Source organism: Mesoplodon mirus (genome assembly GCF_964341445.2).
Source record: "Mesoplodon mirus genome assembly, chromosome: 19".
Taxonomy (NCBI): Eukaryota; Metazoa; Chordata; class Mammalia; order Artiodactyla; family Ziphiidae; genus Mesoplodon; species Mesoplodon mirus.
Genome location: NC_138995.1, coordinates 13,836,750 through 13,853,379, shown reverse-complemented (window position 1 = coordinate 13,853,379; position 16,630 = coordinate 13,836,750). Strand labels below are relative to the sequence as shown.

The window sequence follows — 16,630 nt, the reverse complement described above, 5'->3', positions numbered from 1 at the left end:
CAACAGCGCAGAATGCATGGCACGTGCACAGAGCTTCCTGCTGGACCCTGGTGGGAGGTGGGGCTGCTTCTTCCCCTGGCCGGAAGATGCCAGTTGTCGGCTGCCTCCCGAGCCTGCAGCTGCCGGGGCGGGCTGTGCCCGTGAGCCCCCAGAGGACAGGTCTTCTCCATGTTCCTGATGGTGCGGCGGGCTCAGTGGCAGGGGGGTGGGGGGAGGGGGCGGCTCGGTGATTCCTCATCCTCATCTTACTCTCAAGCACAAGTTGCCTCCTAACCTGAATTTAAAATCCTCAGCGGGTGGGGGGAGGACTTCCCTGGCAGTCCAGTGGCTAAGACTCCTCGCTTCCACTGCAGGGGCTGTGGGTTTGATCCCTGGTCAGGGAACTAAGATGCCATGCAGCACAGCCAAAAAAAAAAAGAAAAAAAATCCTCGGGGGTAACGGTGGGTACGTGTCATTATACATGTGTCCAAACCCACAGAATGTACAACACCATGAGTGGACCCTCCTGTCAGCTATGGGCTTCGGGGGATAATGATGTGTCAGCGTAGGTTCATCGATTGTAACAGATGCTCTGCCGTGGTGAGAAAGACTGATAAGGGGGAGGCTGTGCGCATGCAGGGGCAGGAGGTATGTGGGAAATCTCTGTACCTTCTGCTCAATTATTGCTGTGAACCTAAAACTTCTCAAAAAAATAAGATCTATTTTAAAGAAAGAAATATGTAGAATTAAAAATAAAAAGTCTCAGTCTCAGAAGAGACCTGGAAGGATGTCTGGTGCCCCTCCAAGGGAACGTAGCGTCCCAGCCAGCCAGCCACCAGACCTGAGCTTGAATCACAGGAGCTCTAACCCCTCCTCACCATGGACCATGGGCAAGAGCCTAACCGCTCCAGCCTGTACAAAGGGCCAGTGATGTCTGCACATGCCTCATAGACCACTGTTTAAAGGGACACAGTAAAGCTCCTGATCTGATCCGGGCCCTTCCTAACAACCTGTGCATCACCCCAAGTTCTTCAGGGGGAAATTGGCATTTCGCTCTGTTGAACTCTTCTGCCCAGGAGCAGGGCTTGTCCCCATTTGAGTCATCTTGTAAAGCTTCGAGGTCTTTTTTGTAGGTCTTATTCATTATGAAGTTTACTTTTAGTATTTAAAATTTTGTTGTGACTTTGAGGGGCATTCCTTTCCGGTACTATTTTTTCCCGAGTGACAGTGCAGCCCGGTGGCCAGGCTGTCCAGGCGTCTGGTCCTGGCTCTGCCACTTAATAGTTGATTGGGGGATTCCCTGGCAGTCCAGGTGGTTAGGACTCCGCGCTTCCACTGTAGAGGGCACAGGTTCTATCCCTAGTCGGGAACTAAGATCCCCCATGCTGCATGGCGGGTCCAAAAAAAAAAAAGCTGGTTGCCCTTGAGCAAATTACATAGCCTCTCTGAGCCCACTTTTCTTATCTGAAAACCGAAAGTAATGGTGGAACCACCCACCCAGGTTGTTGTGAGGATTAAATGAGATGGAGAATGTCACATGCTCAGCACAGGACACAGCACATGTAAACACATGGTAAACGTTCGCTCCTCCGACGCTGGTTATAATTTCTGTGAAAATGGCAGAGACACACTGAAATCAGGAAGATGGGCTCCATGTTTGCCCCACGTCCCTCCTGCCTCAGTTTCAGCAGCAGAAGCCGGAATGGAAGCAGGTCTCTGTCCTGTTTCCCTGCCTGTCTCTAGGACCACACAGGCCCTTTGCAGATGGCCAGAGTAGGTGGGGCTGTTGGGGGTTCATTGTCCATTTCCAGGTCACAGAAAAATCAAGAGGAAGACAGTGAGCAGCAGGACCGGTACCCCATCCTGTGCTTTCTCCCCCTCTATCAGTCCCCCAGCAGCCCTGAGATAGCGCTGCCCAGAGCGGGGAGCCCCTCGTCAGTGGGCTGTGTTGCAGTGTCGCCGGTGGAGGGGCTCCCAGCTGGCTGCCCCGGGTCCAAGGAAAGGAGGAGAACTGGCAGCCGCAGCAGAGGACCTGCCCTGGGGCCTCTCACTGCCACAGCTTCTTGCTGATTCCATTGAGATCCAGAGGGGCACACCTACTGGGGCCACCAGAGGCAGCCTCCCAGAGGCTTCTCAACATCTCGGAGCTGGGGTGTCCCTAACACCTTAGAGCAGACATTCTCCATCCAGGAGAAGTCCCCCCCTCTTTCTCCTCCCCTAGTTGCAAAGTAACTATGAAGAGAAATTGTGGATGGGAGTTTATGGCTTATGTGTTCATATTCTAGAAAATTTGGAAGGTAGGTTAGTGAGGGCATTACTCACAGTAGTGGTAGAGTTTCTGACTCCGGAATCCATTAACTGCATGGAGAGTGTGGTCTGGCTGTCACACCCAGTGGGACATACAGCCATGACTAGGAGGCCGGAATAGTTGGGGGATAGTTAGACGGGTCTAAGAAATGATCTGGGGGCATCTAACAAAGGTACTTAAAGTCCCCCATGGGAGCAGTGAGGTACCCCAGTCCAGAGTAGCCCAGTGCCTTCCCTTTCTCTACCCCATGGTACATCTCAGAAGTGTCCAGACCTGTGGGCAGGAGCGCAAGAGCTGCCCCGCCCTCTGCTGAGTCCTGAGGGAAGGGGGGGCCGTCAGCTCTTCTCTCTGGTGCGAGACTTGGCCCATCAACCCACTCTGTGTCGGGGCGCTCGGACCCTCACCAGCAGGGGCGTTACCAGGGAACAGACACGACTATATTTGAGGGTGGTGGGCTTCGGGGGACAGGGAGAGGATTTCATTTGTTTTCATGGTCCAGATCCCAGGAGAAATGGAGCGGGAGAGGTTCTCAAATCTCAAAAGAGAGAGCTCTGCGGGGCTACGCTGAGTCGCCCCAAAGAGAAACGGGCCGAGGCCAGTATAAGGGATGAGCAGAGTGGCTCTGGGATTGCACTGTGACTGTTGCCGCTGCTGCTCCTGCCTGGCGGTCTGAGCCCGGTCCCCCGGCGCAGACTTGGGGCGAGGCTGCCTTTGACTTCTGCCTCGGGGAGCAGCAGCACTGCCGTCCCATCATGTCCCTTTCCCTCTCCATCCCTCATCCCACCCGGTCCACGGAAGTACTCCCTCAACTTTTCCTCTCCCCAGGAGCCCTTGTCACTATGGTCTGGCGGGTTGGCCAGTTGGGCCCAGGGATTCATCTCCCTGCTGTAAAGGGATTTAGTTGGTGGCAACAGAGCCTTTCGCATTGGGGGAGGCCCCAAACTCAAGAGCTGTGCCCTGCGGGTGGTGGGGAGGCGCCAGTCCCCATGGGTTCCTCTTCTGACTCACGTTCCACCATGACGGGCTGTGCTCTCCTGCCCTCGGGAAGGAGAGCCTTCTGTTGGAAATTGGCCATCCCTCAGTGTCTGCCCCAGAAATGAGGGCTGCCACTTATCCAGAGGCCCCTGTAATTGACAGCAGCTTAGAGAGCCAGTGATGGCCTGTCCGACGCCCCCAGCGCTGGCATCCTTTGGAAACCGTGGTGGTTGCTGTGTGCCGGACGCCACGTGTCTGGGAGAAGGAGAGGCAGAAACCAGTTTATGGGGTAGTTGCGCTGGTCAGAGTGCATCGCACCTGTTGCCCTAAGGAATCTGCCTGGTGATCTTGGAGTGGTTTTCATTATCCCCAGTTTGACATAAGAGGAAATTCAGGCTTGAGGACGACAACTTGCCCAAGGTCACACTGCCAGGAGCCAGAATTGGAAGTCAGCTCTGTCTGATTCCAGAACATCTAAAACCCCACGGGAGGTCTGACCTCGCTGCACAGCGGGAGTGCCGCTGGGATGGGGTGTGCTTTATTCTTCAGTCTGGACGCACTTGACTTTGACCTGCCCCATCGGGCTGCCCCGGGGCTGCTCACCCACCCAGGGCCCCATCCAGAAGGAATGGGCCAGTGGCGGGGACGGCTGAGGGGCGGTGTGGAAGCAGCCCGGGTGAAGAACAGGAGGACAGGCCCCTGCTCCACGCTGCCCACTCTCCCCGTGGGACCGGGCAAGTCCACGGCATCTCCTCACCTCCGTTTCCCTCCCTAAATTGCGGTTGGACTGGATCGTGTTAGTCCCTTCCAGCTCTGACTTTGTGTGGTCCTGACTCCACTGCCTGGAATACTAATGCGGCCTGCTCAAAAGTGGACAGTCTTCTGTAAGAATGGGGCTTGTTTTTCCTTCTCATATCCTTGCCTCAGTTTTTATTTCACTCCAATTTTCATTCCATCCACTCTCCAAAACAAACAAAAACAACCCCTCCACCACCCGCCCCCCGCTTCAATTCCGAAGATTTCTTTATAGTCAGATCACACGATCAGGTCAGATGCCAGCCCAGAGAACCGAGGGGTGAGATGTCAGGGGCCAAGAACTTGGTTCCTCTCGCCGAGAGCCCACCTCACATGGAGAGATGAGCTGGGCCACAGCACAGACAGCTGCAACAAGGAAGGTGTGGACCCTCTCCTGCTGCAGCCTTCCAGGGGCTGGTCCACTCAGCTCTCCCTGGGGCTGACCCTGCGGCTTCCGTTGGGGGCTTTGGAGAGAAAATGAGAGGAGGGGAAGTAATGAGCAGGGAGAAAAGCTGTGGCCAGCAAGGCAGAGACACAGGCCTCTAGTCACAAGCCACAGGGACAGGTGGCCCCAGGCCCCCACGGCCCAGCAGAGGCACCGGCCGTCAGCGCTAGAGGTCCTGGGAGGTCTTCTGCAGTGAGCCCTTGACGCAGACGATTACCGTGGAGGGGGCAGGGGAGAGGGGCGCGTGGTCTCAGTCCCAGAATTGAGCCTGTGGGGAGGCCTGCTGCTCTCATCCTTCCATATCTCTGCACTGTGTGCTTTCACTGCCCCGCATCAGCCTCCCTCAGGTAAGGGGGGACCCACGGTACCCGCCATCGGCCGCCGTCACCCGCTCTAGGAAGGCAGGTTTGTGTGCCGGAAGGGTTTTCAGTCTTTATCTGTCTGGATTCCCTCCACTGATGGGCAGGTGAGGACCCAGAGCTGCACCGTAACTGGAGCACCTGAGTTGGGCAGGGGGCTCCTGGTGAAGGCGAGGGTGGACTGAGAAGGGCGGATGAAGGGGAGGTTTGCTTTCCCGAAGTAGGGCTGGGCGGCACAGGAGGGAGTCCGCACAGGGGAGCTGGTTGCGAACCGTCTTACCCTGGACAGGGCTGGGGGCTCCCAGAGAGCCGAGCTACAGGCCGACTGGCCTCCAGGGATGAGCAGACCACCTGCCCCAGCCCATCTCTCCTTGAACTCAGGAAGTGATCAGTCACCTCACCTAGAAAGGTCAAAGTCCAACAACCCAACAGAAGTCCCACAGGGAGCCACGCACACCAGGGCCACTGTCAGAATCCTCTGGAGCTTTTTTCTTTAATAGGTTGTTTGTTTGTTTTAGCTGCACCGTGTCTTAGTTTCAGCATGAGGGATCTTCGTTGCAGGATCTTTAATTGTGGCACACGGGCTTCTTAGTTGCAGCGTGCGTGTGGGATCTAGTTCCCCGACCAGGGATCGAACCCAGGCCCCCTCAACTGGGAGCGCAGAGTCTTACCCACTGGACCACCAGGGACCCCTCTCTGGAGCTTTTTAAAATCCGGCTGTTTGGGCCTCAGCCCAGACCACCTGAATTGTTCTCTGAGGTGCAGCCTCGTGGCCTGGATGCTGGTATTCTCCACAACCCGCAACGATTTTGATGCTTGTCTCTGGTTGAGAACAGATCAGCCTAAGATCCTATTGGGAGGCTAGGGGCCAGGCCCCTAGCTCTCAGCCCTGATGCCCTCTCTCCATAGCCGTTGAGGTGGTGGCCAGGCCAGGGGCCCTGTTTTTACCCCCCACCCCCACCCCACTTGTGGCATCTTCAGAAGTCAAAATTTTTCCCAAGATGGGTGTCAATTTCTTCTCCTCCAGAGATGGGCAAAGCTGAATCAACTAAATTTCCCTGACATCTTCCTGTTGGCAGTTTGCAAGGCGCACGGATGGGGCGGGGAGTTCTGGTTGCTAGAGATGCTGAGGACAGGAAGTGTACCTAACGCTCACTGCACGCCAGGCCTTTGCTGGGCATCACCCAGCAGGCGTGGTCTTAGTCCATCTCCACAGCAGCCGCTTGAGGGTGCGTTCTGCTGTGTCCCCACTTTACTAAAGTGGAAACAGATTCAGGGAAGTGAAGTAACTAGGTCAGGATCTCGGCTTGATGCTCTGTGAATCCACGAAGCCTTATTTGTCACGTACGCCACCCACTCCTCCTGCTCATCAAGGCCGGCCAGGTCCCTGTCTGTGTCATCATAGCACCCTGTGCCCTCAGACCCTCTCACAGCCCTTGTCACACTCTATGAGGACAGAGGCTGTGTCCAGCACATTGGAGGTGCCCAGACATGTTTCATGAGCAAGTGAAGAGACGGGTTGGGGCAGGTGGTGAGCTGACCCCACTGCGGCCCGCCCCACCCTCCTCCCTCCCTTGCTGGGGCCTGGTTCTGCCTCCTCGGACCAGAGCTGAGTGGCTTGCAAGCACGCTGAGATTAAGTGGAGACCTGGCAGTGGGCAGGAGACCGGGGAGCCCCACGCTGCTCTCCTGGTTGCCATGGACTGGTGCCCCGGAGACAGTGGCCCCTCGGCTCATCGCCTGGTAACTGAGCTATAACGGTGTGTGCACCGCTCCCGAGCTGCCCGCAGCGTGGCCGGCCCCTTGCCTGTTCCCTATCTGGCTCGTGGGGAGAATTTACCTCCTGGAGGTGCACCTACTGGTCAGGGCCTCTGGGATGCAAGTGAGCAGTGGCTGGCTTCAGCAGGAAACCCTGGGAGTGGGAGAGAAGGGGCGGTGGGGGGGGACTGGTCTCCAAGTTGTCTCACCCCAGGCTGGCCTTTCCCTCCTCTCCCCTCAAAGGGATGGAGGCTGGAAGGCTTTAGGCTGCCAGAACCCACACTGTGCTGTCACTGTGGAACTTAATAAGCAGTAGGTGCTGGCCTTTGGCATGTATGGCACATTTCAAACTTCACTAAAAGCAGAAGAGAAGAAAGAAAGAAAAGAAAGCAATCCTGATTCCTAAGGGCATGCTTCAAAGTCAGGCAACAAACCAAGATATAATCCTTTTTTTTTTTTAAGTTGTTTTTGCTTTACCAAGGCATACAAGGTTTTAATCTGGGTAGTTTTCTCAGTGGAAAAGTAGGTCTAAGCCTAAGCAGTCCTTCTCCCCACCCCCAAATCTAAGTGTTCTTTTTGGCAGTGCTTTCCTTGCTTGTTGCAGAAGGCAGGGCTGCAAGACTGCGGAACCCACCTCCCAAGAGTGCTGGGCATGGCCTGCTCTGACCCCGGTGCAGCGGAAAGCTTTTCTGGGAAAACCGCTCCCTCCTGGGCTGGGTTGGACTGGGCCAGGCTGGAGCCTGGTCGCTGCTTTCTCCAGCCTAGGTTTGCTCTGTGTGCAGGGCAGGGGCTTCCAGCCCCAGTGCCGGCTAGTGCCAGGTGCCATCACCTAGAGCTCCATAGTTTGACTGCTGCGGGGCCTATGGAGATCCTTTGACCTTCCCTCAGCTCCCCCAGGGGACCCTTCCTGGGGACGGCAGCCTGTGTTCCCAGAGTCAGTTCTCTGGCTGATTCCACCAGCCGCAGGAGCCATTCTATAGGTGTCAGGAACTCAAGAGGCCTTGGCCTGCTGGGCTGTACCCCTTGTGAAGGAAGGGGACAGGCTTCTGTGTGGAAGGAAGCAGAAGGCCCCAAGGCTTCCTGTGGATGCCTGGCCTCGGTGCCTCTTCATTTACTCTTAGCTCCACTTCCCAAGAATAAGGAGTGGCCTGACCTGATCCAGCTCTCAGGCATGGCCCTGCAGCCCTACTGCTCTGGACAGAGGCATCAGATGGCAGTGGCCCGCAGACCTCAGCCTCCAGGACCTTCAGCCTGAATCCACCTCTCCTGCCAGCCCGAGTGCATCACTTGGAAACGCTCTTGCAGCCTCCTCCTGGCTGGGACTGGAAAGGGCCCACCCTGGGGATTTCCTTCCCTCCTCATGGGACTGGAAGGCTGAGCCAGTTGACATCTGGGGCCTAATCAGCTGACCAGTGGCCTAGCCAAACTTTTGACAAAGCTTCTTAGAGATACGTGGGTAGAGAAATGGGATACTTTTCCAGCCATCCCCTTGGCAGAAGCTGTCCAGAACCATCCCATCTTCCATTGCCTGCCTGGCACTGCAGGTCAGCAAGAACTTATTCAGTATCTGCTGAGTGCTTCATCTGGGACTCCATGTTCAGGAGTCTTGGTAGGAGGAGAGGACGGGCCTGCAAGCCTAGCGAAAGCCTTGACCTTGCAAAGCTCTGGGTCTCCAGCTTTTCCCAAGGTGGTGTAGGAGCAACAGGAACGCCTCGGGGAGGGGGAAGGGAGCCTTCCGCCCCGAGCGGTTTTCCAGGGCTGGTCTGTGGACAAAGTGTTGGGACAGAGAGCGCCTGGATGGACCAAAAAGGGAAGGAGGGAACAGTCACCATCTGGGAGACTGTCCTTGGCCTACTGGAATGCAGGGGGTGACAGCCTGCCGTGGCCCATCCAGACGATGACTCCCCTCCCACACTGAACTGTGCCCTTTGCTGCTGTCAGGTCACCTCCTAGAAGGAAGGCCTTTCTCAGGAGTCCTGTGGCTTCCTTACTTTGCTCCCCAAGCCAGGGAGGGTGTGACACCCCTTCCGCCTCACCTCTGCCGCCTTCCCCTCAGAGTTGCTTTGTCAAATGTTTTCCTTACCCAGTTGCCACCGACCCTTTCACTTCATCGATGGCCAGCTCACTCGGGGACCAGGGACCAGCTGATGTGCCTTCCCCACCCCCCCAGCCCGTTGCCATGGTGACGGCAGGCACTCCTGCTCCTGCAGAATATTGCCTTCTTGTAACCTTTTTCCCTCCCTCTCTTTCCGCCCTTCTTTCTCTCACACAGAAAGAAAGCACAAGTGTTTTATATTCATTCTGCGAAAAGCTGTGTAGTGCATACTAATTGGTATGGCTTCCTCCCGCTTCTTTGAGCCTTTCCCGTCCTCAGAGCCAGGACCACAGGCCAGCGCAGGCACGGGCCCAGCCGGCCCGCTCTCTGGAAGGGGGACTGGCTCTGCGTTTCTAGAGGCCAAGCAGTGCGTTTATAGCTCTCGGCCTTTTGTCCAGGCCGTGAGCGTGATCAAGGCTGCTGAGATCACCGTGTCCTTCTCCCCGAGCTTCTTGTCCTCAAGCCAAGGGCTGTGAGGTCTCCAGGGGAGTAAAGCACTAACACCCTGGCCGGCACAGAGACTCAAAGCCAGTCCAGCTGGAGGGTGGCTCCTTCGTGGTCTCTGTTGCTCTGTCCCAGGCCCCCCGTTGGCGTTGCCCCCTGGAGCCTCTCCTCACTCCCCAGGCAGAGGCAGAGTCCCGGCCTAGGCCTGCGTCAGGATTGTGGTTCCATAGCCTCAAGTCCAGCACCTGGACTGAGTGGTTTTGCTGGTTGGCTGGGGAAGAGCCAGTGGCTGGACTTGATGGGCCTCGGAACCAGGAGCGGCTCCCCACCAACTCCCCGCTCTGCTCTTCAGGCCATTCCTTGCCCTCCATTTTGGTAGCCCCTTTCACGCCCCTTGCTCTGGAGGCTGAAGGAGATGATGGTGTGTTCTCTGACTCCCACTCAAAGGGGGCTCCCACTGTACGGACAGGAAGGACGCTGTGTGCGTGTGTGTGTGTGTGTGTGTACAGCAGACCGTGGGGCTGTCTGTTGGCTCTAGCCCCCCGGGGACCAGAGACATCTTGAGGCGTGGCCAGGATTACTGAAGGAACCTGTAGACGACATTTCCAGCTTTAATTGTGCAATTGAAGTGTAATTTGCATTCATTTGCCATTTGGTGTTAAACTTTCTAAAATAAGAGGATTCAAAATGCGAAGTGAGAAATGAGAATTCAGAATGCAGCTTTGCTGGCTGTGCTCTGCAGTGGGGCAGGAGGAGGTGTACAGAGATGGGCGACACAGACTCTCTTGGTGCAGAGATGAAATCTGAAGGCCTCGATGTGTGCGCCGCTGTTCCTGCCCAGTCCCTGATCCAGGGCCGCCGACCAAGCTCGGCTGTGGCACCAAAAATCTCAGCACAGAAGTATTACGTGAAGTATCTCCTGTAATCTCCACAACAGCCTTGCAAGGGCGAGTCCCCATTGGCACATATGAGGAAACTGAGCCCCCCATATCACCTGCAAAACCAAGTTCAGACCTGCCTCTTTGCCTGGGTCCTAGTTCTTGATGACCTGCTCCTGCCTGTGGCTTCCGCCTGATCTCTGCACCAGCCCCACACCCCACTCTGGAGCTGGGCCAAAGCCTAGTTTCCGGGAATGTGCCACGGGGTCTGGCCCTTTGTCCATGAAAGGCTGCTGCTTGTTAAGAGAACGCTTTGCATGCCTTCCTCTAACCGGTGCTTCCCAGGCAAACTGGGGCTCAGGTACTTCCGAAGCCTCCCAGCCCGCCTCAGGCCAAGCTGCTGGCTCCCGTTGCACAGGCGCTGCCTTATCAGTGTGTCAAGACCGCCCGTCCCCCCAAGGTCACTCTCATCCGAGGCAGGGCCCAGTTCAGCCTTGCAGCCTTGCATCTCCTCCAACCAGCACAGGCCCCGGCAGTAGATGCTGGGGGGGTGGGGGGTGGGGAGGGTTGTTCACTGGTCCAGGGTCAAGTGGCTGAAGAGCAGGGTCAAGATTGGAAGTCGGGGGGTGGTTAAGAATCCGCCTGCCCATGCAGGGGACACGGGTTCAAGCCCTGGTCCAGGAAGATCCCACATGCCGCGGAGCAGCTAAGCCCGTGAGCCACAACTACTGAGTCTGCGCTCTAGAGCCCATGAGCCACAGCTACCGAGCCCGTGAGCCATAACTACTGAAGCTCATGTGTCTAGAGCCCGTGCTCCACAGCAAGCGAAGCCAACACAATGAGAAGCCCGCGCACCGCAACAAAGAGTAACCCCCACTCGCCGCAACTAGAGAAAGCCTGCGCACAGCAACGGAGACTCAACGCAGCCGAAAATAAATAAATAAATAAATTTATTTAAAAAAAAAAAAAAAAAAAAGATTGGAAGTCAGGATTGTGACCACAAAGCCCTGTGTAGCTTATTGGTCTCCGGTTTGTGGACTAGAGCTGGGTTTGAAGTGGACCCCCTGGTGCCTTGAGCGGGTGCCTGTATGTGAGAATGAAGACAAGTGAGGGCATTACCTCCAGTGGGGAGCGAGGACAGCTGCCTCTTATGGCCCAGCCCTGGGGCCACTCACAGGGTGGGGACATCTCACCGGCCAGACCTCTCAGGCAGGGTGGTTCTTCCCAAGCATCTTTTCTGTTAGGGAAATAAGTACCTGCTGGACCTGGTGTGGGTCGTTGCAGCCCTCATGGGGGTCAGCGTCTGGCCGAGCGCTGGCCTGGCCCCAGCTGCCTTGCAGTTTTTCTCATTGACAGCATTCGGCCACCAGGATTTGCTGCCCACCTGTGCAGCCAGACCTGAGAGGAGTAGCCTGTGGTTCAGAGGTGCGGTCGGCACGAGGGGTGCAGTGGGGCTGGCAGATGCCACGAGATGTAAAGAAACACAGGTTGCCCCCCAGCTCCCTCGGCTCCCCTGTGAGTCCGAGCCAAGTGTGAGATCACGGGGAGTCAGTGAGGCCCCGCCACCCCGAGCTGTATGCAGAGCAAGAGTGGACTGCCCTACCAGTGGCCCTGGGTTGGGAATTACGCTGCTGGTTTGGGGCTTTGACTTCTTTTTTTTTTTTAAGATGAAATTCACGTACCATAAATCTCAAACTTTTAAAGTATACTACGCCCCACAAAGAAACCCCTGTGCCCCTTAGCAGTCACTCCCCCTGGCCCCTGGCAACCACAGCCTACTTTCTGTCTCTACAAATTTGTCTCTTCCGAATGTTTCATATAAATGTATTATATGTGACCTCTTGCAACTGGCTTCTTTCGCTTAGCACATGTTTTCGAGGTTCATTCTTGTTGTAGAAGGTATCAGAACTTTGTTGCTTTTCATTGCCGTGGTAGTAGTCCATGGCATGGACATGCCACGTTCTGTTTTATCCATTTATCAGTTGATGTACGTTTGGGTTTGTGGTATTGTATATATATATAGTAAGAAATATATATTTGGTCTTCCTCGTTTCTGGCACAGAGGTTCTAAAACTGTTGTAATCTCCTAACTGATGAGAGCAGTAAAGATGTCTTTCATCATCCACTTCCAGGAAGAGGAGAGGGGCTGAGATTGAATCAGTCACCAAATGCCAACGATTTAATCAGTTGTGCCTATGTAATGAAGCCCCCATAAAAACCCACAAGGACGGGGTTTGGAGAGCCTCCAGGTCGGATATTCAGGCAGAGTGTCGCCCCTGGAGAGGGCATGAAAGCTCTGTGCCCCTTTCCCCATACCTTGCCCTGTGCATCTCTTCCATCTAGCTGTTCCTGAGTGGTATCATTTTATGATAAACCACTGGCCTAATGAGAAAAATGTTTTCTGAGTTCCGTGAGCTGCTCTAACAAATTAAACCTGAGGAGGGGGTTCTGGGAACCTTTGATCCATAGCCGGGCAGTCAGAAGCACAGGTGGCAGACAGCCTGGACTTAGGATTGACATCGGAAGAGAGCCTTCTGGGGGGCAGGGGCAGTCTTGTAGGACTCAGCCCCCAACCTGTGGGATCTGACGCTGTCTCCAGATTAGACAGTGGCAGAATTGGGTTGCGTTGTGGGATACCCAGCTGGTGTCGGAAAATTGCTTGGTGGTATGGGATAAAGACATACATCAGAATTGGTGTCAGAATCTTAGGGCTGTCTCCACTTTCTAGCTATGATGAGCAGTGATGCCGTGAGCTTTCCTGTGGAAGTTTTTGTGTGAACATGTCATCAGCCCTCTTGGGTAAAACACTAGAAACCCATAACTCTGTTTAGCTGTTTGAGGCACAGTTGTCTCGCTGCTCCCTGGATGGATGTGCCAGATGGAGGGGCTACTCCATGGTGTGGCGCTGCACCATTGCTGCTTTGCTGCCTGTTCCCCTATCCACCTCCTCCCTCTGTGTCCTCTTTCTGCCATTGCTGCAGTAGGCAGCCTTCTGGGGGCCTCCCTTGATGAAGCAGAGGCCTGGGCCTCTCTGCTTCCAGGCCTAGACCCACCCAGGCCCTGGGCTCTTGGCCTGGGCATAGGGGCCACCCTTGCTCCTGCCATCTGTCTGGGTTCTTAGCAGCCACGACTTTCAGCCAGCACGGATCCATTCCCTGCAGGCCCAGCAGTCAGAATGTTCTGAAATCACATACACCAATGCACAGAAGGGCAGGCTAGTGTGGGTCTGCCCGCCAGGCCATGGCAAGGGCAGGTCTGACTCATCTGCAGCCCCGGCACCCAGCACAGTGCAGGGCTCAGGCAGTGCTGAGAGTCAGCAGAGAGAGGAAGGAAAGGACGAGGTTGGACAGACGGGAGGTGGCATTTGTGTGCATGAGTTCCATGTCCAACGTGGATGGGACCGGGGTGCGGCAGGGTAGGAAGCAAAGCAACAGGTTCTCGGGGAAACTGCGTGCCAACCACGCCGTGCTGCTGGGAGAGATGGATGGACCAGAGCTGACACAGAGGACACCGGGAGGAGAAGTGACAAGTGGGGCAGGGTAGGAAGAGGCACTGGCATGTTACTCGCATTGAGACAAGAATCGCCTTCAAGCTATGGAGAGAGGATAGTAGCATTATCTTTTATTTTTTTAGATAAAATTTGCCCATTTAAAATATGCAATTCGGGCTTCCCTGGTGGCGCAGTGGTTAAGAATCCGCCTGCCAATGCAGGGGACATGGCTTCGAACCCTGGTCTGGGAAGATCCCCCATGCCACGGAGCAACTAAGCCCGTGCACCACCACTACTGAGCCTGCTCTCTAGAGCCCGCGAGCCACAACTACTGAGCCCGCGTGCCACAACTACTGAAGCCCACGCGCCACAACTACTAAAGCCCGTGCACCTAGAGCCTGTGCTCTGCAGCAAGAGAAGCCACACGATGAGAAGGCTGCGTACTGCAACGAAGAGTAGCCCCCGCTTACCACAGCTAGAGAAAGCCCAGGCACAGCAACAAAGACACAACACAGCCAAAAATAAATGAAATATCCAATTCAGCGGGTTTTGGTATATATACAAGGTTCTGCAACCATCACCACTGTCTAACTCCAGAACATTTTCATCATCTTACAAACAGCCCGGGAGTAGCCTTATTTTGACTATAGTCACCACGTTCCATGGCTGGCCTGTCAAGCCACACACAGCCCACCCACCGGGGCCCCATCCGCCGGCACCCTGCATCACTTCCACTGATTCAGGACTTAAGCCCTTGGTTGCCGTGGTAGTTCTTGGCCTGGGCTCAGGCACAGTCATCCATCTATTGGATGGTGCCTGTTGGGCATCCACTGGGTGCTAGAGATAGTCTTGCGGGTACACCTGTGCTAGGACAGGCACAGACCCTCTTCAGAGCACAGAGATGAGTGGGGAGCAGAAAAGGGTGGGCAGCCCTACCTGCAGTGTGGTACAGGCTCTGCTGGAGGAGCTGAGACAGGTGAGTTACCAAGTTGCACACACACGCGCGCACGCACGCACACACAAACAGGGTGCCCTACCCCCACCCTGGTGAGGCACCACCCTGCTTGCCGTTGATGCCAGGTGAGGAGCCGGAGGAGATGGGTGCTGTGCAAGGGGAGACAGCCTCTAAAGGCACAAGGGCTTTTTGGATTGTGGGATCTCCCCTGGGGGCCTCTCACATCTTTGTATGAATGTCGCAGAGGTAGCCGAGAACTGAACTTTGTGTCTAGAAGTTGGGAACTTCTCCGTCCTGGAGACCAGAATTACACCCCAAATGTGGCGGGTGGCCTTGGGGCCACGTCTGCAGAAGGATCTGCCCTGTGGCCTGGTGATGGGCTGGGCCATGGCCGGCACCCCCAGGAGTGTGGCCTGGAGGGCACTGTTGGACCCTTGCACAGGTCGACACCGAGGCTTGGCCAGTCCCGGAGCCCTGGGGCACACACCGCACAGACTGCACCCTGGGGACCAGAGAGGAGTGGTCATGGGAGAGCTGACCCGCGGGCCTTGACTCCGGCTTTCCTCCTGCACTTGCCCCCGTCTACTGCCTGTCTGTGTCTCCTCGGCCCATGTCCTTTGCAGAACCCTCTGAGTACTGTTAGAGCCACAGTCTTGGCAGCTCTCACCAGCCCCGTGGCCCTCTGCAGACCCCTCTCCAGCCCCTGGAGGCAGCTCTCCGTCTCCAACCACAGCTCAGCACGGAGGTCCTTGTCCCTCATCCTCTGCTTTTCTCCCACAGGTTATTCTGAAGGATCTGGAGGTATTGGCAGAAATTGCTTCCTCCCCCGCAGGCCAGATGGATGACCCAGGCCCCCTCGATGGCCCTGACCTCCGGGTCAGCCACTCAGAGCTCCAGGTGCCCACCCCTGGCAGAGCTGGCCTACTGAAGACTCCTGGTGAGTCCTCCCCAGAGGGTTGCAGCCTCAGGGACCCTGGGAATGGCAGTGCTCAGTCTTGTCCTGGACCAGCTTGGCCTTTGGGCTGTCCCTCTTTCCGCACCCTCCTGCCTCACACTACAGCAGCCCTCCACCCCTGTAAGAGACCTTCACAGCCCTTTTTCCTCATCTCCCTGCAAGTCTCGGGCTTTTGGGCCTTTGGCTAAATATAAAACCATCCGGGTCAGCTGACTGTCTCTTTCTGTGGGGTGGTGTCTCCCAGTCAGGAATCAAGGGGCTTCGGAGTCTTGGGTCTCACAGGTGGAAGACTAGGCAACCATTTCCTTCCTCATTGAGAAGCTAAAAATAACATGGCAGGCAGCCCAGGCCGGAGAGCAGATAATTCAGACAGGATGTTCCCGGGCAGTCCTTCAACGTGAAGGTGGCCATGGCACTCCTGGAGCTCACCCCTCAGGGTCCTTCCAGACAGCAGGTGGCTCTTCTCCCTGGGCCTGTGTGACTCCCAGGTCCTCCCTCTCAGGCAGACGCCTCTTCCCTCCAGTGACACGATCCTGGAAAATGCCCAGGGGTGCGACTTGGAAGGAAAGGACCCGGCGAATCTTGGGCATTTGCCTGGGGTGTCTCTTTATCCCCTGAGCAGCCCTTGACATCCAGATACAAGGTCCTAGACCTCCTTTGATGCAGAAGCCAAGAGTCAAATAGATCTGGGGCCTTTCAGTGGCAGCTTCCCTCCTGCAGCCCCACCACACTGGTCCCAGAAGGCGTCCCGGTACTCGGCCCTGAGGACACCTGCTCGGTGGGATTGGAGGTGACCCCAGGACTGCCATTCAATCACAGAACGCCCATGCATTGAAGACATCTGCCTGATGACACTTGAATTGAAGCCCCTGCCGTGGGTGTCACATAGGACCCCAGGCTTCAGGCTATCGCCACTGTGTACACTCTTGGGCCTGCAGCTGGTCCCAAGTTTCCAGCTGTTTCTGACCAAAGCAAGGAAGGAGTAAGGGGCTCTAGCGGCAGCCCAGCTTCCTTCTCTCGTTTCACAGGACACGGTGGTTTCCCTGCCTGTGAGCCGTTTCCTCTGGGCAGTCAGAGGCCATGGCCGGGAGGCTCCCACGTTCTGACCAGGAGACCCCTCGGGAGGAGATTCCTACCCTTTGTCCCACAGCTCAGGAGTCCATTCTCCATCCCGTGTCCCCAAGTCAGCACTTG

General features: G+C 56.0%; 1 protein-coding gene across 2 annotated transcripts in view; it reads left to right on the top strand.

Annotated features, from left to right (window-relative positions):
• Positions 1 to 16,630, top strand: part of LOC309794484 (protein VAC14 homolog) — a 94,454-nt gene that overhangs the window by 31,487 nt on the left and 46,337 nt on the right. For both annotated transcript variants that reach the window (XM_082606032.1, XM_082606031.1), the window contains one exon: positions 15,262 to 15,418. In XM_082606032.1, coding sequence (XP_082462158.1) covers positions 15,262 to 15,418 — 157 coding nt within the window. The remainder of the gene's footprint in view (positions 1 to 15,261; positions 15,419 to 16,630) is intronic.